The following is a 21,726-nucleotide window of genomic DNA, read 5'->3' as shown; positions in this document are numbered from 1 at the left end:
AGGTACACAGATGTAACTGGAATTAATAACTAAATAAACACATGTATGTTTAATAAATTTTGAAAACTATAATTATATTTATTTGACATCTTCTTGGTTTGCAAATGATAGGAACAGAGGAACTGGGCCTGGCTGAACACAAGCAGGGAGCCGAAGTAAGACATTTCCCCCAGGACTCTGGTCAGTTTTACTTGCAAGTGGGAAGAGAAAAAAGTAACAGGTGAAGGCAAGACGACGGAATAGTGAAGAATGTCCAAGGAGTACAGGGGTCCTGGAGTGACTCCCCAGTAGGTTTGCACCCTGGCTCATCCCAGATGGCATCCCGTCATCCAGTAGGAGAGTGGTCGTCCTAAACAGTGCAATTTCCATTCTACCCTGGGGAGTGAAAAATATAAGGTTTTTTGTTCTCTGTGTAAGTGCTGTTTCTCCACACACTAGTGTGGGAACTAAAGAGGTTGGGGGAAGGAGGGGGAAGGGAGGATAGCCCATGTCTGGCCAGACACTTTCCACTCGGCCCCAAGTGGGCATCTAAGCCACTGACCACACTTGGTGGGGGTGGACAAGGGGCGGCCCCCAACCTGGGGCCCTGGGACAACACCCTGTAGCCCCAGGGTTATGGGAGAGAGGGCTAAGGGAGAGAGGTTCCCACACAGGCGAGAGTAAGCGCAGATGAACAGAGACAGTCTATGGTTTTAGAGCTTTATTGTAGAAAGGCAGGGGGAAAGGAGAGAAGGTAGAAAGAGAGAGACCAACCATGGCCAAGAGGAGACAAAGGGGAAGGAGAGAGGGAGAGAAGAAAGGCTAGAGAGTAAAAGGGAGAGAGTAAGAGGTTAGAAAGAAAGAGAAAGGAAAGGAGAGGAGACAGGAGAGTAAGAGGAGTAAGAGCAAGAGAACAAGAGAGCAAGAGAGTGGGGGCCAAACAGCCCTTCTTAAGGTATGCTGTTAGCTTTACTGTTGCTAGGTAACTGGGGAGGAGTTTAGCCTGAAGGTCAGAAGCTTGGGACATTGCCTATGCTAACCATGCTTCTCTTGTGGGGCCTGTGGGGGCCGTAACTTCAACAGGAGCCAGAGTTCCAGGAGACATGAAGGAACTCCTTCCGTCCCAAAAAGGTGAATTATCACCACCGGGTCCCTGGGTTCCACACCTCAGCTCAACTAGAGACTAGGCCATCTGTGTATAGCCCAATGCACAACACACTAGCCCAGTCTTTGGAGTCCTCCCTGAAGAGCAGCCTCTAGAATCCCCTTCATTCCTAGCAGGGCCAACCCTTCTGATTCTTTAAGTTTCCCTCATCCCTTGGGCTTACCTTTTCCCCTTGTTTAGTAAGTACCCACATTTTCAAATCCTCATTTCCCTTCGAAGGTGGGTAGCACTATTCTATAGGATTTAGAGTTAGTTCAAACCCAAGATGCAGTCTTTGAACCTGCCCTTAGAAAGGAGCAGCCCTCATAATCATGAATGGTCTTTCCTGGATCTTGCATGCAAGCCTCATCACTCTATAACTCTAACACATTCCTGTAGATGGAGCCATTTGTATTAGTTTCATGTCCAGTTTGAAGCACAGAAAAGTGGTCCCCTGTGCATCCAGCCTTGAGGAGCTAAAAGTTTTGGGGTATCTGTCCCACTAAGGGGACCCCTTTAACAGGAAACATTGTTTATTATGAGAGACCCCTTGCAGGAGAGACATTTGTATTATTTAAATCCTCTCCTGCTTTCAGCTGATTGGAACAAGGAGAAAACCACTGGTTCACACTGGACCAATTAGAGTCTCTATCTCTGGAACTTTGACCAGGACTTGTCCAACCGGTCCACTTAGGGCTTTAAGTTGCAGACTTGGGAGGCTATAGTCTGTCTTGTGTGTTGGGGAGCAAAGGATTCTGGTCTGCAGAGAACAGAGGCTTGCAAATGCAGTGAAAGCAGAACTGGCCATGGGAAGCCTCTGTCTTTTTCCTAGCTTCCCCTGCGGTTCCTGCCCTCTCCTGAGGCCTAGTTGTTGCATCCCTTGAGTGGGCTCAGTAAGCGACCTTCTCGTGAAATAAATTTCTGGGATGGAGATGACCTGAGTTGGAATTCCCCCCAAAGCCACATAAATGCTAGGTAGGCTTCCCTGCCTGCCTGTAATTCCAGTGTTCAAAAGCTGCGACAGGATTTCTGGAGCTGACTGGCTAGCCAGACTATCCAACTCTGTGAGCTCTGGGTACAATCCAGAGACCCTGCCTCAGACTCCTGCCATCAACATCAGGCCTCCACACACATTTATGCAGAAGTGCATACCTTCCACCCACCACACACACACACACACACAAACACACACACAAACACATGCACATGCACTAAAAATAAATAACCAAAAGCATCTAAATGTATGAATAAAAAAGGTTCCCTCTGCCAGCTCAAGTTGCTTTCTCTTATTACAATCAGAAGTTATTAATACAATATTAGAGAAGGAACCAACATGGGTATTAGGACAAAGAGTATGGAGGCCATCCACTACCCCCATCTTTTTCCTTTCATTTTAATTTTTGAGATTTTTTTTAAATGTTTATTTTGTATGTAAGAGTGTTTGCTGGGTGGAGGTTTGAGCACCACGTGTGTGCAGGACCAGTGGAGGCCAGAAAAGAGTGGTGATTCCCCCAGGACTGGAGTTGCTGGTGACTGTGATCTGACCTGTGGTGTGAGGAATTGAACCAGGGTCCTCTGGAAAAGCAGCCAGTGGTATTAACCACTCAGCCATATCTCCAATCCCACATTTTTCTAAAGCTCTGTAAGGGATTGCCCACAACTCGTTGGCTGCTGCTTCTTGCTCTGTCATGTCCTTCTTGGAGCTCTGTGCCCACTAACTTCAACCCATGAGTCCTCCCAGTAGTCCTCCTACCAGTCCTCCCACCAGTTCCCCCACATTCTCACCAGTTCTTCATCCCTCCTGATCCAGACACAATCTTTTTTGCACAGTGAATGGTTGAAATGAGGTTGGGACTCAGTAGTTCTGAAAAGAAGGAAGAGGTTGCCTGTGATGGGTACAAAGGCCAATCCCAAGGACCAGACAAACACTGTCTTGTTGACCTAAGGCTTGAGTACTTCCAGGTTAGGCAAGGCCTCCATCCTAGGGACCACTTAGATAGCCCTACAGTGGCTGGCAGAGATGAGAAGTGGGGCCAAGAGGAGTCTGGACTTTGGTCCCTGCTCTTTCTCTAGTCAAGGTAGGTAGTGGCTCACCCAAAATCTGCAGGATTTCTGGCATGAGGGATGCCAAAACAGACAACACAGAGACCAAAAATGGTCCTGCTTAATGGGGAGAGGAGGCTTCTATAGGTGAGAAGCCCAGGGATATCAGGGTAGGAAGGATGCAGCCACCCTGCCAAGCCTCTTGGATTAGCTTTGAGACAGGGACTTTGTACTCAGCTTGTGATCTGCCATTAGCCTGGGTACTTCAAGCCACAAGTCACATTCATTTCTAGACTAACTGCCTCCCTCTCCCTCCTCTCTTCTTCCCTCCCCCCTACTACTGCCTTCTTCCCTTTCTTCCTCTCTTCCTCAGATAGTATCTCATTGTATGTCCCCAGGTCAGCCTTGAGTTTCTGGACTCTGACACTCCTCCCAGTCCAGCCTGCCAAGTGGATAGTACTAGATGACATCATACCTTGGTTCTCCTCTGAGCCTGAGTTTGCTCATCTGAGAAGTGGGGCTCATAAACAGTTTCTACTGTGTGGAAGGGTGGATAAAATGCCTGTGCATATCTCTGCTTACTATATAGCATGTTGTCTGTGTGGCAGCAAGGCCAAGCCTGGCTATGAAGAGTCTTTCTGGGCCCAAGGGACCCTCAGACCTCTTGCAAGGATGGAACAACTGTGGGGTTATTCATCTGCTCAGTCAAGGGATTCCTTGCTCTTTAAACCATCCCTGGAAGGACATACTCAGGCAGTGCCTGGGAAGAAAGGTCCTGTAAGTAGAGCCTCGTCTCCTCTCTCACCTCTCCCACCCTAGGGCTCCCAGCCAGACCTTGACAGTCGACATGGCAGAAGTTCTCCGAATGACTCTGGTAGTCGTAGCACCAGTAACGACTGTTGATCTGGAAGATGCCATAGTCGAAGCTACCATCAACGTTCTCGTTCACCTTTGATATATTGAAGTTGCTTTCCACAAAAGCCAAGCACAGCCCTTAGAAAAGAGAGAAAGAGGGACGTTCTTTAGGAAGGATCTAGACTGAGTGGGTAGGGAGTTGACATAAAAAGGGGGTGGAAGCAAGGCATCAGGAGAGAGAACAAGGCCCAAGAGCCTAGCATGCCTGAAGAGCTAGAAAAAGCCATTTCCCCCTCCATTTGTATAGCCATCCCCCCATCTTTCCACCTACTAATCTTTTATGCATTTGCTGAGTACCTACTGTTTGCCAGGAGCTATACACAGCCAAACAGGCTCATATTGACTTCAAGGGGCCTAGTACAGATTGAACAAAAGTACAAAAGTATGGGCTTAACACAGAGAGAGGGGGCTGAGGGGGTGGAGCAAAGGAGAGAGAGAGAGAGAGAGAGAGAGAGAGAGAGAGGGAGGGAGGGAGGGAGAGAGAGAGAGAGAGAGAGAGAGAGAGAGAGAGAGAGAGAGAGAGAGCAGGATAAGTGGAGAACATATCAAAAGGCATGTATGTACAAATTTTAGATGGAGCAGAGAGTTCCCTCCCACACAGCCTTTGCATTGGCTGTTCCTTTGGCCTGGAATACTTTTCTTCTGGTCATGTGGTTCTTTCATTCAGCACGGCCCAGTGCCACTTCCTTGGAGCCTTCCCCTGACTTCAGTTTCCACAGTGTTACCCATGTACATGTGTGTGAGAGAGAGAGAAAGAAGAAGACAGGAGAAAAGAGAGAGTCAGAGGGAGGCAGAGAGGGAAGTAGGGAGAGGAAGAGATAGAGGGAAAGGGAGGGAGGGAGGGAGAGAGAGAGAAAGAGAGAGAGAGAGAGAGAGAGAGAGAGAGAGAGAGAGAGAGAGAGAACATGATGAAGTCAGTTCTGTCCTTCAGGACCTCTCCCATTTCTGCGGCTGCGCTGTGTATTCCACACTAGCTGGCCTGGGAGCTTCAGGTTGGTTTCTCTCTCTCTCTCTCTCTCTCTCTCTCTCTCTCTCTCTCTCTCTCTCTCTCTCTCTCTCTCTCTCTCCCACCCATTTCTCCACGAGTGCTGGGATTATAGATGTATAAGAAGTCGTTTTTTAACTATCTATATGCATGTCTGTGCGTATGTGCATGTGACTGCAGGGTGCCCGTGGAGGCCAGAAGTGTCAGGTCCCGTGGAGATGGAGTCGCAGATAGGCTGCTTCATGTGGGACCCAAACTCAGGTCTTCTGGACGAGCAGAGCATGCTCACAACTGCTGAGCGTTTCTCCGGCTCCCACGGTTTGTTTGTTTTTTTAAAGTCATTTTTTTAAGGATCAAACTCAAGTTGTCATGCTTACAATGTGACAGGTGCTTTCACCCACTGAGCCATCTACTGACCCCCTTAAGCTTCTCTTTGCTTGTTTGAGACAAGAACTTGCTACAGAGCCCTGGCTGGCCTCAGAGCAATCCTCTTGCCTTCGACTCTGGGAACTGCATGCCTGCACCACATTCTTCGTGCACATGCCGCCACCAACCAACACCTGGTATCCGTGTGAGTGCTTGCTGCTGTGCTAGAATGTAAGCTCTGGGAGGGAAAGAATTTGATTCACCTCCAAAGCAGTAGAGCATAGTAAGAGCTCAGTTAATAGCCGCTGGTTGAGATGTGACACGTTGGGAGAGGCTTCTTGTTGCAGGGAGATGGTTCTCTGCACTCAACTTGGAAAGACAAATGGCAAAGAAAGGAAGGCAGGTAAGAGATCCAGAGGAGGGATGGGGAGGGAGGAGCCAAGGAGACGACACTCACAGTCAGGCAGGGAGTAGCCCTCAAACCCATCCAAGTCCTCTTCATACAGAATCTTGGCCAAAGTACAGCGATGGATGATGTTGCCATCATTCACTACCAGAAGGCAGCTTGCCACACAGATGAACAGTGCCTTCAACATTGTCCAAGGAGACAGGGCACTAGGCAGTCTCTGAGAGCCTGGGGGGTCTGAGAGAGAAACCAAAATTTCCTCACTCACTCAATGCTCAATGCCTGGTAAGTTTCAGTGCTCCCCACTCCTCAACCTCGATGTACACCCCAAGCCTACCCTGGAACTCAGTATGTAGCCAGCTTTCAGCAATCCTCCTGCCTCTACTACCAGAGCCTTGATATCACAGGTAAGGGCCTGTTCTTTTATGTTCATATCATGTTTTTTTTTTTTTTTTTTTTTTTTTTTTGTCTCAGAGAGAGAGAGAGAGAGAAATCTCCTGATCCTCTATATACCCATTGCTCAGATTCAAGAGTTCAAAATCAAGACCACTCTGGCTTCAGTGGCTGGTCCTCCTCTAATGGGTATCTAGGCACAAGCAGCATTTGGGTACCAGGATGGGGAGTGAGGTTGGCAAAAGTTAGAGCAGATTTTGTTTCACCAGCATTTGTGGTATGGATTGAGCGTGTGCCTTCAGAGGAAGGACAGGGACACGGGATGCCAATATGCCCCAACCCATACTCCCAGGTGCATGACATATGACCTTCACCACTGCAGCCCCTGCCTCATGCCATTCCTGGTGGGCTGCTTGTAGGTTTTACTGTTTTGTTCCTGTATAAATGCACATCAGAAAACGAGCAAATATGATCGTATTGTATAAATAATCTTCGCTCTAATGGTGTGTGTGTGTGTGTGTGTGTGTGTGTGTGTGTGTGTGTGTGTGTATTTGAAGATCAAGGACTCTGAATTCCCACCCATTGTCAGCTATCAAAGGCTGGGCTGCTGTATGACTTTGAACAACATACTTACGTCTCTGGTCCCCATGTGTGAAATGCAGATCTATTTACTAATACCTGCCCAATCAGAACGGTGTAATGAATAAGATAAATATATGGTCTCGCATTCCTTACAGAATGGAACCAGGACTCCTATAAATGTGGCAGATTCCCAGGCTACAGTAGGAGCATAGCCTGGGCAGTGATTGGTTTGAATAATGACTACTATTGGCGCTGGTCTGAGTTGGTGGAAGCTGGAAAAATATCAGGGCTTGTATACATGGTCTTGGTCATCCCCGTATTGCTTAGCAAAACCCAATGTTTTGACTTTGCAATTAAAATTAACATTGTCAGTGAGGGACAAAGGGACACTGTGCACCTCTGGGTGGGAAACCTCAAGACACATAAGCTCTAATGAGGTGTTCTGGCCACAGATGGGAAGCCTGGGTCCGAGCATAAAGAAATGAACCTAAACAGAAGGAAACATCTATAAAATAACTGGGTTCTGTCCTTCAAAATGTTCATTCTGTGAGCGCACACATGGGCTGGTCCTGCCCTAGGATGTGTGTCTTTCTCTTTAAACTAGGTGTACGATGCTGAGGGCAAAGGCCAGGATCCCTCCCTCTCCTTCATCATATGCAGGGATGAGGTGGCCTCTCTGGTGGCTTTGCTTGCCTTCTGGTCTCTTGATTTGTCTTTGTCACACAGCATGCACTTAGGACATTCTCTGGATGCTCTCACTACCCTGCTCTGGTGTTGCAAATAGAACAGATGAAGTCCTGTTAAATTAGACTTTCCGATAAATAGCAAATATCTGTTGAATTCAGATATGTCCTGCAGCCCTCCCTATTCTGCCCTAGGATGTGTGTCTTTCTCTTTAAACTAGGTGTACGATGCTGAGGGATGTACCTCAGCTGATGCAGGATGTACCTCAGAGATAGGCTTCTCCAAGCCTTGGGACGCAGGAATGTCTGGCTTGGCCCATGGAGCCCCTCAGGGATTCCCTTTGGGGTGATAGTAGTCCCAGCATGTGGCCCTACCCAGCTTCAAAGCATACCTCTCTGGCCCTAGCTCCCAGCCAGCTCAGGCCCTTCTGGGAGGATCTACAGGACAAGATGGTTAGTGGCAGGAGCCTCCTCTTCCTTACCAAGCACTCTCTGGACCCATCTGGCTAATTGTTCTCCTTCATCTCAAGAAGGCATGTGTTCTTGGCCACCTCAGCCTTCTGGAACTCTGGTTCTGTGACATCACCACTCTCCAGGAAATACGCCGGGTTGAACTGTGCAAACTGTGCAGGCTTTAGGTAGAAATGGTAGATGGGTCTGGAAGGCAAGGTGTAAGGCGGACCAATGGGCAGAACCCCGCTACCTCCCTTCCTTTCTGGGAACAGGACAACCTTAGTTTCTAAAGAGGACCTACACATCCTGCCCCTGGGCTGCTGGGTTTGTGCTTATATTCTGATTGGAACTCTGCAGAGCTGTGGGACTTTGCTCAGGACCTATACCCTGCATTTTGATTTCTGTGGGCCCCTGTGCAGCTCCAATCTTTTGTAGAGAGTCTGTAGAGTCCAGAATCCAGTCCAGAAACAACCTTCAAGGACCCACCCACACCTCTTTTCCACTCTCTGGGACTCAGTGAGTACTCTTCTTACATAAACAAATTTGACTTGTGTTTCTGTTACATGCTCACAAAAAAGACCTACCTACCTATTAGAGCGTGACAATACTTTAGAATGGTGCCGAAAAATATTTAGAAATTACTATCATTAAGCAAGATACATTTCGAGGAAAGGTAATTACGGGTCAAGCATGGTAGAGAAACACAGTGTAATTTAGAAGTCTGGAAACAACGCTCAACTGCCTGAAGCTGGTACTTGCTGTGCTAGCCAGCAGCCACTAGAGGGCAGAAGCAGCCCATGTCCAAGAAGACATGGATTTAAAGTTTGGTTTTGCGAAATGCCTTCCCTTAGATGCCCTAACCTCCCTCTCGGATTTAGCAAGCGCCATTCTCTCTTTCTTGGTACAGCTTGAATTTCGGCTTGGGTTTCTTTGGTTCAGAATCTGCCTTGTTAGTCCATCAGCAGTAGGAGAGATCCCTGTGTTCCCAGACCTTTTTTTTTTTTTTTTTTTAAAGGGGCAGCAGGTTCTGGTTTGTGGAGCTGATGATGGCCTCAGAGAGTTGTGATTCTCAGAGTCCCATTCACTTTTCCTGGAGCTCTATGACTAGGAAGCAGGGCAACTTAGCGGACCAGATGCTGCAGCATCACCGACTTAACTAGCTTGCTTAGCATATGGCAAACAGTGGGGCACGGGGATGAATGACTCAATGAAAGAGAGGGGAAAGAAACAGGGAAGTGCCCATGGATGCTGCAGACAAGCCTCCCTCTGAGAACAAATGTTGACCCTGAATGAGCCCCACCAGTGGGATACAGTGCTCAACACAGCAGGCAGGGAATCCATTTGTCTTCACAGAGCTCCTAAGAATCAGCTGCAGAGAAGTTAAGCCATCTCAAAGTCTCAGAGCTGGGAGGCGGTAGCCTAAGGCTGAACCTGTGTCTGACATTACCAGCAGGCTTAGCTCCCTCTCAGGAGCAAATTGTCTTTTTTTTTTTTTTTTCAAGAACTCTGTAGCCCAGGTTAGCCCCAAACTCATGATTCTCTTCCTGCCTTAGTCTCTCTAGTCCTGATGGGCTACTGTTGAGCACTAATGTCCAGCTCTGCAGTTTGTTATTTGAAATAGCCACATTTCATGGTGCAAATCTGTGAAGTAGCTTAACAGGTTCCCAATTGGGTTTTTTTTTTTTTTTCCATTTTCTGTTCGTTGAGAGTTGAGTCTAGATGCCTAATTAGATGAAGGTTTAAACTTTTGACAAGTCTCGTTGTCTTCCGAGAGACATTGGTTTTTTGGTCTTATTTCTGTTATTGTGATTAAAATATCCTGACAACAAACAATTTAGGAGAGAAAGGGTTTGTTTTAGCTTGCAATTCCAAGATACAGTTCATTCCTACTAGGAAGTCATCGTGGAAAGAGCTTGGGACAACTGGTCACGTCCCATCCCCGGTGAACAGTGGCGAGAAATGAGTGTCGGCATGTGCTTGCTTGCCTTCCTGTGCTTAGATTGGTTTCTCCATCTTAAACAAGGCAGGATCCCTTGCCTAGGGAATGGCGCCGCCAATACTGGGTAGGCTCTTCCCACATCAGTTAACTTGGCTAAGACAACCCAGAGCAGACATGTCCACAGAGCAGTCCAAAGTAGACAGCCTCTCTCTCTCTCTCTCTCTCTCTCTCTCTCTCTCTCTCTCTCTCTCTCTCTCTCTCTCTCTCTCTCACATGTCGTTCTTTAGTGGCATTGTCAGTGAGTGGTTGGTCCTCAGTGTCTAGCCCTGCTATTTCAAGCAGTACATGCTCTTAACTGCTAAGCCGTATTTTCAACCCAGTCTCCCCCCTCTTCTTTATAATTCTTATGAAGCCATTGTCTATAAAAAGCCTTCATGATGTGTATTTTCACCATTGCAGACTATAAGATCTCTGCTACAACTATTTAGTTCTGTCAACATGGCACAAAACCAGCCGCAGATAGTGCATCCATAAGTGAGTCTGTCTGGGATGCTGTAAAATTTTGCAAACACAGGCTGTGGCTAAACTTGGCCCATCAGCTAATCACCGATCCTTCTTATAAACAATAATGTATAGTGTGTCTCCTTGGAAACTAACCGTTGTAGTCTTGAGCAATTGTGCCTTGTGATCGCAGTTTTATATTTATATTTATATTTTCAGAAGTAGGGTCCTTTTTCAAATGACGCGTTATAAAAATCCATCTAGCCAGCGGCTGGAGAGATGGCTCAGCAGTTAAGAGCACTGTCTGCTCTCGCAGAAGATCCAGGTTCAGGTGTCAGCAACCATGTAGCTGCTAACTAACAGCCACCTGTAACTTCCGCTCTAAAAAGTCCATCGCTCATTTCTGGCTTTCATGGGTGCTGCATGCATGGGACCTGGGTTTTTTTTTTTTTTTTTAAACCTTAATAATAGCAGGTAAGATCATGTAGTGAGTGTACCAAGACATCCAGGCCCCGAAACAAACATTTCTCAAATCAGCCCCTTGCTTTACCTTTTCGGTTGTCCAGAAGAAATCATATGGCTGGTTCCATCAGTGTGAAAGGTGTGTGTCTTAGGGTTTCTATTCCTGCACAAAACATCATGACTAAGAAGTAAGATGGGAAGGAAAGGGTTTATTTAGCTTATACTTCCACATTGCTGTTCCTCACCAAAGGAAGACGGGACTGGAACTCACACAGGGCAGGAACTTGGAGGCAGGAGCTGATGCAGAGGCCATGGAGGGCTGCTGCTTACTGGCTTGCTTCCCCTAGCTTGTTCAGCCTGCTTTCTTAAAGAACCCAGAACTACAAGCCCAGGGAGCTGGCAGCACCCACAATGTGCTGGACCCTCCTCCCTTGATCACTATTTGAGAAAATGCCTTACAGCTGAATCTCATGGAGGCATTTCCTCAAGGGAGGCTCCTTTCTCTGTGATAATTCCAATTTGTGTCAAGTTGACACACAAAAGCAGCCAGTACAGTATCAGAGGTTACCTAACAGTCCATCAGGTCGCAGGCAGAAGGATCCCTATGCCCGAACAGTTTTTTGGGGGGTGGGTGGGTGGTGTTACTAGGACTGACCCAGGCACTGTCATTTATCCTTTGTTTCCAGAAGAGCGAGAATGTGTCATTGGTGTGTTGGCACATTGCAACCCACAGTTACTTGTTGCAATAGAGAAGAGAAATTCCTCAAGACAGTGGGCATGTTTCAGGCAGACAAAAAAGTAAGAATCGCCCATTTTCCCCAGGCTAACCCTCCTTAACAAGACTGAATACAAGTTTAGCCAGAGCTACCCCTGGACCTGTGCCCCCAAATCCAGAGTTCCATATCCAGCCTTGACAGGTCCTGGTGCAAGTGATGAGAGACTTACATGCCTGGCCCTTCCTTGGGCCAGCATCTGACTGCCATCAAAGACTCAGTGCCAAGCCTATGCTTGCAAGACTGAAAATGGTTTCCCATGCTTAAGCCTGAGTTGTCATCGCTAAGCTGCTTGGGAGTCCCAAGCTTCCCTTCCCGTGTTCCACTAGCCTGTGGCACTGGTCTCTCCTCTGGGTGCCCAGCATGCACTGGCTTCCCCCTAGCTGTCACTTTCAACCAGCTTGTCCTTACCACATTTCTCTGCCCTTCCTCTGTGGCCTAGCTGTCTATGGTATGGACTGTCCTGTACACCGTGATGTCCCAAAGATCCCACCCTTTATATTGTTCTGAGACAGGGAGCCATATACCCCAAGCTGCTCTCAAATTTGGCAAGTAACAGAGAGAGGGTGGCCTTGAACTTCTGACCCACCTGCCTCTGTGCCCCAGAACTGGAATTACAGGCACGCAATGCTATGCTTGGTTTATACCAAGCTGGGACTCAGGCCCAGCGCCTTCTGCAAGTGTTCGACCTACTGGGCTACACCCCCAGCCCTTCCTTTTGTTTTTGTGAGACAAGGCCTCATTCCGTAGCCCAGACTTTACTGGAAAGCATATGGGAGCTCACCTGCCTGAGCCTGCTTACCATACCCTTCCCCATGCTGGTATTAGAGGCATGAGCCACCATGCCCAAACTAGGGGCCCCATCTCTTTAAGGTTCGACCATCTCCTAGTTCCACTACCACCCTAAAAACAAAGTCATCAACACACGGACCCTTCGGGGACATTTCAACCACATTCGAACTTCAGCAACCATAAAGCAGCCGTGATTTTCCCTTCAGCTGTCTGCCCTGGCAAATATCCCCCAAGGGTCTGAGCTAACAGCGGACCAGAGGCTCCTCACACCCTGTCATTAAGGGCTGGCATCTCGCTCCATTCCCTGTTGCTCTGGCTGGTGGGGAGGCTGCTGCACAAATGGGCAGCCCAGAAGGAGCCTTCTCTTTCTCTCCTTCCTTCCTTCCTCCAGGCTTCTTCTTTCTGCCCGGGAAACCAGATGCTTTGCGGTTTAATTACACGCTGCAATTGGAAGTACAGACTGACAGTGCTGGAGAGGAAGGACCTCGTTATAGATAATAGTTAGCAGCATTTATTGAGCACTTACTCTGCACCAGGTGCTGAGCCAGGCCTGTTTCCAGGCGTGGCCTTATTTAACTTCTGAAGCGTTGTCTATGTCCTACATAAAGGAACCGAGGCTTAAGAGAGGCTTCAGCAAATTTCCCAGTGTTCTAGGCACAAAGCATCAGTTGGTATTAGCAAGGGGGGGGGGGGGGCAGGGGGAGGGTTCCATCATCAGATGCCGCATCCCGAATTTCCTTAGAGAACTCACAAACAACATGATGTATTTAAGGTCCTAAGAGTTCCTGCAGTGTCTCTTGTATTGCAGACTTCACAGAACCTCTGCTCTGGAGAGGGCAGTCTTGAGACTGTAGATAATGACCAACCTCCTCACCTACAGGTGGCTCATGAGGCTCAGGCACTTTGGGGACAGACCAAACAAAGAAAGACCCTGGGATTCGTGCTTCTCCAAACACAGAGCACAGGAAAGCAGACAACAGCTTGCCTGGTTCGCTAACCTGTTTCTGTAAAGAAAATTGTATCGAAGACTTTCTTGTGTCTGTACCAGTGTGTGTACGTGTGCCCACACACGCTCGTGTGGAAGTAGGAGGTCAACCTCAGAGGCTGTTCCTCAGGCACTTTCCCTCCCCCTATCCAGACACATAAACACCTTCTTTTGTTGTTTTCTTTTGAGATAGGGTCTTTCACTTGTGGGACCCTACCAAGTAGGTGAAGCTATCTGGCCAATAAGTCTCAAGAGACCTTCAGGCTCTGCCTCCGTAGTATTACACGTATGTAATATAGTATATATGTACAACATGCCCCACCTTTAAAAACAAAAACATAGTCTGTAAGGATCAAACTCGGGTCCTCATGCTTTCAAGGCAAGCATTCTACTAAGCAATCTCTCCAGCTTCCTTGATTAATGGCTGAACCAATCCAAAGAGGAGAGGAGAGTTGATTTGTCCAAAATCACGCAGCCAACTGTGTTTCAGCCCTGCAGAAACAGATTCTAGATCTCTAAAACACTGATGTTCTCTAAGACACAAACCAACTGGACATAGTGTGTCACCTGTTATCCTGCACCCAGGAAGCCAAGGCAAGAGCATCCTGAGTTCCGGGTCAGCCAGGACTATGTAGCAAAACTGTCTTAGTTAGGGTTTCCATAGTGGTGAAGAGACACCATGACCAAGGCAACTCTTGTTTGTTTGTTTGTTTGTTTGTTTGTTTGTTTGTTTTTTATTTGGTTTGGTTGGGTTTTTCGAGACAGGGTTTCTCTGTATAGCCCTGGCTGTCCTGGAACTCACTTTGTAGACCAGGCTGGCCTCGAACTCATAAATCCGCCTGCCTCTGCCGCCCAAGTGCTGGGATTAAAGGTGTGTGACACCACCACCCAGCAACCAAGGCAACTCTTATAAAGGCAAACACTTACTTGGGTCTGATTTCTAAGTTAGGGTTTTACTGCTGTGAACAGAAACCACACAGCCAAGGCAACTCTCACAAAGGACATTTAATTGGGGCTGGTTTACAGGTTAATGTTAGGTCTGTTATCAACAAGGCGAGAGCATGGCAGCATCCAGGCAGGCATGGTGCAGGAGGAGCTGAGAGTTCTACATCTCTTTCCAAAGACAAACAGAAGACTGACTTCCAGGCAGCTAGGACAAGGGTCTTAAAGCCCATGCCCACCGTGACACACTTCCTTCAACAAGGTCACACCTCCTAATAGTGCCACTCCCTGGGCCAGAGTCCAGAGTCCAGGCAGACGTGGTACTGGATAAGGAGCTGAGAGTTCTACATCTTGATCCAAAGGCAGCCAGGAGATTCTCTTCCACTCTAGGTGGGTCTTAAGCATAGGATCTCAAAGTCTGCCCCCACAGTGACACACCTCCTCCAAGAAAGCCACATCTACTCCAACAAGGCCACACCTCTTAGTAGTGCCACTTGCCATGGCCAAAGCATATTCAAACCACCACAAAACCCCTGTCTCAATTAATGAACCAATTCTAAATCAGACAGGTGGCAGGTGAGGCATAGAGTCTCTGGTACCTATGACAAATATATTTGTTCCTCAGTGAACAGTGCTTGTACTCTACACAGGCTTGTACAATCTGAGGGTCTCCCTCTGCCCTCCACCCACTTGCCATAGCAGAACAGGGCTGGCAGCCTAGTAGCAACCTCATGTAAGCAAGGGTGAGCAAAGCAACCAGTGTTTAGTTCTGTACCCAGCGCAGTAAAAATGTCACTGGCTTCCGTCCTGTCTGCCAACTGGAAACATGACACCATTTGGACAGGAACTGGGCAGAAGGCAAATTTGCCTGCTTCAGGAAGAGCTTGCTGAGATAATGAATCATGTAAATAGGACCCGAGGAGGACTTCTGGCGATGTAAATTCCAGTCCGGGGCTCTCAGCCTCTCTGGAGGGCGTGCTCCTTCCACGGTCAACTATTTACATTTTTACAGGGCAGAGAAGGTATAGGTGGCTATGTAAATGGACTTGGTCTTACCATTATTGAAATAGCTCGCGTGTGCGAGGAACGCTGTACTTACCCTGTTTACAGTGGCGATGGTTTCTAACGTCAGCTCACGAGGGCATTTCCCCCATGGTTCAGCTAGCCAGCAGTGGTAATAAGGAGGGTTTTATTAGCCTCTTTGCCCAAGGGAGGATCATTGCTTACCAACCCTGGTGGCCCACACATGCCAGAAGGCTAAAGGTTATTTCAAGCAGCTGCAGGGACAGTACATTAACAGCCTCTGAGTGGCCCATGCAATTCCTCTTGGGGACCAGATTGTCCACATGGCCCTTCCAGAGCTGAGAGAGTGTGACTGAGGTAGAGGGTAAAAATAGTCCCACGTGAGTGGCAGCTGCCCCAGAGGCACCTTCTTCCTTCTCTCTAGAGGAGGGTGGCGACCCGGGTGGCAAACTGCTCCTGGGTTCCTGAGGCCCAGCCCTACACTTTGAACTTCCGATCTTCCCGACAGTGAAACGCACCCCACACAGATCTATGCACATGCATCAGGAACTGGAAAGAGTATGGTTGTCTGTCATCCAGGTTTAAATACAGTCTGGGCCACACTACCTGCTATGACCTCAGGCAAGATTTCCCTCCTTCTAAGTCTCCAAGGACTTCTTTCTCCAAGGCTGGCTGTGAGACCATGGCCACGTGAGGGTTGCTGGCGGGTTTCATTTTTCTTCCCTCTCCCATCTACCAGTTGTTCACCTTCTAGTGCATTCTTCAAGTGTGGCCATAAGGAAAGCCAAGCAGCCCCATGGAAAGGCTGCTGAGAGGGAAGGATTGAGGTCCCCTCCTGCCAACAGGCAACTAGGGGACTAAAGGGGACTAAAGGGGACTAAAGGGGACTAAAGGGTGTGGTGGTTTGAATGAAAATGGCTTCCATAGACTCATAGGGAATGGCACTATTAGAAGGTGTGGCCTTGTTGGAGAAGTGTGTCACTGGGGAGACACTCAAACCAAGCCCACACTCTCTCTTCTTCCTGCCTGCTGACCCAGGTGTAGAACTCTCAGCTCCTTCTCCAGCACCATGTCTGCCGGCGTGCCACCATGTTTCCTGCCACATGACAGTAATAGACGGAACCTCTGAACTGTAAGTCAGCCCCAATCAAATGTTTGCCTTTGTAAGAGTTGCTGTGGTCATGGTGTCTCTTCACAGGAACAGACGTCTAACTTTTAGATGACTGTGGCCTTAGCCAAGACCTGGAGTTCCATCCTGTGAGGGACTCTGTGCCAGAGCCTAGGGGCTTCTAGATCCCTGTCCCTCAGGTACTGTGAGGGGACCAGTGTCTATGTGAAGGGATTTGCAAGGCAGCCATTGATAAGGAACGCCTTTACCTGTCAGGGTTCCCACAAAAATTAAGAGTTCAGGAGGCAGGAAGAAGGCTCAGTGAGTAGCGTGGTCGGCACACAGGTGTGAGGACTTGAGTTTTGCACACCTGTAGTTCTAGTGCTGGGGAGGTGAAGACAGGAGGCTCCTAGAGGTCAGGTAGTCTGGCGGACTTGGTGACCTCCAGACTCAGCGGGAGACCCTGTTTCAGAACTAACATAGAAGGGACAGGAGCTAAAGCTCCCTGACGGATGCTTGCCTCACGTGTATGACACGCAGGGGTCACTCCTTAGTTCTGAGGGGATCGTGGGGGGGGGAGGGATGGAGAAAAACACTCACCTTTGATCTATACACACATGGGGCGGGGGAGTAAAAATTAAGAGTTCATACACATCAAACTGTGCCAAATCTTGTCAGGATTCATGGTACAGACAGAGAGTGTGTAATGACCTGGGTTTGGGTCATACAGGACGCCCATTTCTGAGGTGAAGGAGCCTGAGAGCCTAAGATCTACAGAGGCAATGGCCAGACTGTATGTGAGAAATCAAACCCTGATACTACCCAGCAGTCAGAAAGCTAAGCACAGCCCCTGTAGCAAGCAGGCTTGAGCTTGGCAGGCAGCTGACAGCATCCCTAAGTTTGTCCCTAAATCCCAAAGGACACGGTAGGAAAAGCAAGTCCCCCCAAACTAAGACGACTCTGTGCCTCCCTTCTGCTGAGCCCACGGAATACTTTTCTGTACCCCACCCCCAGGCCTGCCTGCCTCTACCGCAAAGCTTCCTGCCCCGCCCCTCTTCAGGCAGCTGGACATAGGCAATTGGCTGACTCTTGTCCCAGCAAGAGGTGGGGGGGGGGGGGGAGCCGGGTAAGAGCCCAGGCTTGTGTCCCAGCAAGAGTCCACGGGTCCTAGCTCGCTCTCTCTTCCTTCACACTACAGGTCAAAGGCAAACATCTCTCAACCTTCCTTTCAAGGAAGTTACCCAGCGGGATCTACCCAGAGTGATGGAAGGGTAAGGGGGGCAGGAAGGAAAGATTGAGAGCTTATGGAGCAGGACATTTGTCCCCACGTGTACTGAGTATGCTCACTGGAGCCGGGTTTCCCTGAAGTCCCCATACTCACTCTCTACTCCTACCTTTTGCAGCAGACAACTGGACTACAGCTGGACAGAGTCAAGGACATGGGCTGCGAGTCCAGATTAAACCTCTCCGCCCCACCCCCCACCCCCGCCCTGCCTTAAGCTGAGCGGAATAATGAGCAAAGGAATATCGGAGCATTTCTCTAAAGAAATTCTGGTGCCAAAAGCAAAGCACAGACTGTCTGAGCCAGATCCTTGCAGTACAAAACAGCATGTACGCTACAGTAGGCAAGACACTGCATTCCCGGACACAAATAGAGACAACCAGAAGGAGGTTGTACCTGGCCCACCCCAGACAGCAGGATTTTGCAGTTTTAGAGGGTTTCTCCCAACTTTTGCTGATCCGTGCTAAGTGATCTACAATGATTATTTCTATAAAATAAACAAATAAAATAGAAACTCCGCCAAATGACTTAATTTTAATGAATATGTTAAAAAAGAGGTGGCATATGGGGCCATGGTAAGAGGCAAAGCGCTCTCTTGGCTGTGACAGCCTTCAGCCAAGGAAAAGCTGAGAGGGGCCAGCAGAGACAATGTGGCACAGTCAGGCCACCCAGAGCCACACCCGTTGGAGTGGGCAATGACGGGGTGGGGGCCAAAGCTACCACAAACACACACACACACACACACACACACACACACACACACACACACACACACACGTCCTGCCATAATAGAATGAAAAAGGCTCCAGACCGCCCCCAGCCACAGTTCTGGGAACCGGCACCTTTGGGGCAGCTTTCGGCCCAGAACAGACAGCCTAGAGTGAGTCAAAGATTACTTGGCCCGAGGGCAGGAGCTGCCTGAACACTCTGACCCTGTCCAGCGGGCTTTGCGCAGACAGCACGCTGGGAGGGGTTCAGTGTCCCCGCAGCTTGGGCGACGCGAGTGGGTTGGGGAAGGGCGGGGCGGGGCGGAGCTCGGCGGTTGCCAGGGGCGGGGCGGCACGGCAGGCTCGGAGCTCCGTGGGCGACTGCCACGCACTGTTGGCTCTCTCCAGCTCGCGCGCCGCCTGTTGCTCTCTGCTCCTGGCCGCGGGTTTCCCGCTGGGGAGGTAGGCGGACCAAGAACCGCAGCGCGTGGGCGATCTCCCGCCTTCCTTTCCTCCAGGCGCAAGGGTGATCCAGGGACCCCCCGGGCGTCCCCGACAGAGCGGACGCCGCCAGCTCCCGGGCGCGTCCTAGCCTGTGTACTCAGACCCCCCCAGGCACCACGCCGGCATGAACGTGAGCTTCCTGAACCACAGCGGCCTGGAAGAGGTGGGTGGTGACGCCCGAGCCACCCTGGGAAACCGCAGCCACGGGCTGGGCACGTGGCTAGACTGCTGCCCCGGCGGCGCACCACTGACCGCCAGCGACGGGGTCCCCGCAGGACTGGCGCCGGACGAACGCAGCCTGTGGGTGTCGCGCGTGGCGCAGATCGCCGTGCTTTGCGTGCTGTCGCTCACCGTGGTCTTCGGCGTTTTCTTCCTGGGCTGTAACCTGCTCATCAAGTCCGAGAGCATGATCAACTTTCTGATGCAGGAGCGCAGGCCCTCCAAGGACGTGGGAGCCGCCATCCTGGGACTATACTGAGCGCCGGCCGCCCTTGCCAGAGTCGAAGCACCGCGAGGAAGAGACCACGGAGCCTCTTTCTCAAGGCTTTGGCCGCTGCCTGCGATCAACGAAGTACCTCGCACCACCGGGGTCTGGACACCAAAGGACTCAGCGGCGGCGGTGCGCGAAGGGACTGTCATGCCAGACTCGGTCCTGTGTGCGCTCCAACAGGGGCCGGGGACGCAGGGTTCTTCACAAGGTTTTTTACAAAGAGAAGTTCGGGGCAGAGTGGGAGACAGGGATGGGGAGATGCAATGCGGGGCTGAGGTTAACTATCGCGGGGATGTCGACCGTGTTGGTGGGGGCCAGCTCCAAGGAGGGCTCAGGGAAGAGGTGCATCGCTGATATTTTGCATCTGATCTCGCATTGCGTCTGAGAAGAAATTTTGTAATAAAACCATAGCCGTCGGGCTTCCTGATATATTCTAACTGTGTCGTGTGTGTGTGTGTGTGTGTGTGTGTGTGTGTGTGTGTGTGTGTGTTTAGGGAGGAGACCGTGACCTACTTCTTGCCCAGTTTGGTCCATTAAAGGAACTATGGGGCAGACATCTCTGAAGCTCCCTGGTTCTCAGACCAAGAGGAGAGAGAAAGGAACTGTTTTATCTTTTGGGTTTTTTTTTTTTAAACGTTGTTTTTGTTGTCTTTTTTTTGTGTGTGTGTTTTTGTTTCCTTTTTCCTACAAAGAACTGTTTTCTTCTATGCTACTACTGTAGAGGAGGCAGGTCCTTTGGGGCAGCCAGACACTTAATGAGATGAATTTAATTGCTGGAAATTTTAGTCGTCTTCATGAAATGGAAATGGAAAAAGAAAGTGAACAGAATTTTGGGGAGGGAATAAAATAAACATATCAGATAAATTCATTTGGGTAGATGGGGCTGGGTCTAGTAAAATTCCAAGCTGAGCCCAGAAGCCCCATTTAATGGCTTGTTTTTACCCCACCCTTACGGATGGTAGATGGATGGAACAGACCCCTTGGTTCTGTCCTGGAAGGGGACTTGGGGTGTTTACGATGAGGAAAATGACCTCCGGATGCAATTGTCTTCTGAGTACTAGACCCTCCCGTTAAAAAATGCACCCTCTACTCCCTTATAACCTGAAACTGAGTTCTGGAGGGGACTTGGTGCTTACTGGCCAGAAGGAAGGGAAGGGGGCCATCTATAGCAAGCCTTTGCTCTGGGGTTCAACTGAGCCCAGGCCACCACAGGGAGGAAAGCCCTCTTCCCTTAGGCTTTTCGACCTATGTGCACCCTCTTAGCCAGTCTTGGGCATAGAGTACTAGGAAAGGGCTCTGGGGAACGGAGCTCAGGTCCCTCCCTCTCCTCGACAACTGGGTAGACCTGAAGGAGGATGAGAAAGAAGATGGCTGAAGCCTTCCCTGGCTTTAGAATGGATAACAGAAGGAACCTTCTGTCTTTGGCACCAGTTAGGCAGGGAAAGGAGGCAGCAGTGTGGGGGAGGGGTATATCATAAGTGGTGATTGCATCTGAAGGATTTAGACTCCTCCCAGCTCCCACACAGCTCTGTGAAGTCATCGATATTGAGATATGTCCTTCCCACCACCCTACCATTCAGTCATATACCCGGGGATTCATCCATGGGATAGACAGGCCAGCGAAGCCAGGTACCGCAGAACCCTTGTTAAATAGCTATGAGACAAGTCCCATAGCATAGAAGGAACACTGGGGTTCATGGGGTGTCAATGACTGACTGGCATTGTCTCAGGTAGCTTGTCTGATTCAGTGGGAAGGGGCTTGGAAGGTGGGGGAACTTGAACACTGACTCTGGACCCCTGGCCTGAGTTGGCACAGGTGCCTGGAATCTGGGCCACCTACTGGCTGGGATTATTCCATTCAGACCACCACAAAGAAGTTTCTTTAACTCCCAAATGACAGGGGCTTGGGAAGGAATAAGGCCTTCCGATGGCTGCCTGGCCAGGTTCCAGCGAACACCGAAAACTTCTTGAAGCAAAATGCCCTGCTGCTAGTGTGACGGAGGGGAGGTGGCTCACGAGTTCAAGTTCTTGAATTTGCTGACAAACACGAAAGCCTTAGTGCAGAAGCCTTGCAGGTCCACGGTCATTGTTAACACAGACCTATCTGAGATGTATAAGTGATTTACTTGGTTTTGAGTCAAAAACTCCAAGGTCTCCCTATATAACCCAAGATGGCTTTGAACTCAAAACCTTCCTTCCTCAGTCTCCCGTGTGCTGAATTTACATCCATGCACTGACACCCTAGGCTTACCATGAATGTTCTGCTGTC

The 21,726-nt window shown here is 49.4% G+C and overlaps 2 protein-coding genes across 3 annotated transcripts; one reads left to right on the top strand and one right to left on the bottom strand.

Annotated features, from left to right (window-relative positions):
• Positions 1-99: 99 nt before the first annotated feature.
• Lyzl6 (lysozyme like 6) lies at positions 100-8,043 on the bottom strand. Of its 2 annotated transcripts, none has more exons than XM_021178048.3 (5): positions 7,979-8,043; positions 5,890-6,075; positions 4,001-4,159; positions 2,909-2,987; positions 100-375 (listed from the first exon to the last, which is right to left on the bottom strand). In XM_021178048.3, exons 2-5 carry the CDS (start codon positions 6,026-6,028, stop codon positions 306-308), a joined length of 447 nt encoding a protein of 148 aa, XP_021033707.1. In that variant the 5' UTR covers positions 6,029-6,075; positions 7,979-8,043; the 3' UTR covers positions 100-305. The 2 variants fall into 2 exon arrangements, with proteins under 2 accessions (XP_021033707.1, XP_021033706.1); XM_021178047.3 differs by having other exon boundaries at positions 7,889-8,035.
• A 10,781-nt stretch (positions 8,044-18,824) lies between these two features.
• On the top strand, positions 18,825-19,870 carry Rprml (reprimo like). The gene has a single exon (XM_021178463.3). The coding sequence runs from the start codon at positions 19,092-19,094 to the stop codon at positions 19,443-19,445; it is 354 nt and encodes a 117-aa protein (XP_021034122.1). The 5' UTR covers positions 18,825-19,091; the 3' UTR covers positions 19,446-19,870.
• Positions 19,871-21,726: the final 1,856 nt, after the last annotated feature.

Source organism: Mus caroli, unplaced genomic scaffold (assembly GCF_978045245.1).
Source record: "Mus caroli unplaced genomic scaffold, Mus_caroli_1 scaffold_13, whole genome shotgun sequence".
In the NCBI taxonomy this organism is placed as follows: Eukaryota; Metazoa; Chordata; class Mammalia; order Rodentia; family Muridae; genus Mus; species Mus caroli.
This window is presented reverse-complemented; position numbering and strand designations above follow the sequence as displayed.

What these genes read in the sequence shown, in the direction of transcription:
- Rprml (XM_021178463.3), top strand. Translation starts at nt 19,092, where the DNA reads ATGAACGTGAGCTTCCTGAACCACAGCGGCCTGGAAGAGGTGGGTGGT.
- Lyzl6 (XM_021178048.3), bottom strand. Translation starts at nt 6,028, where the DNA reads ATGTTGAAGGCACTGTTCATCTGTGTGGCAAGCTGCCTTCTGGTAGTG. An exon ending in GGGCTACTCCCTGCCTGACT is followed by an intron (nt 4,160 to 5,889) that starts GTGAGTGTCGTC and finishes CTCTTTTCTAAG; the next exon opens with GGCTGTGCTTGGCTTTTGTG. An exon ending in CTGCCATGTCGACTGTCAAG is followed by an intron (nt 2,988 to 4,000) that starts GTCTGGCTGGGA and finishes CCTTCTTTTCAG; the next exon opens with AACTACTGAGTCCCAACCTC.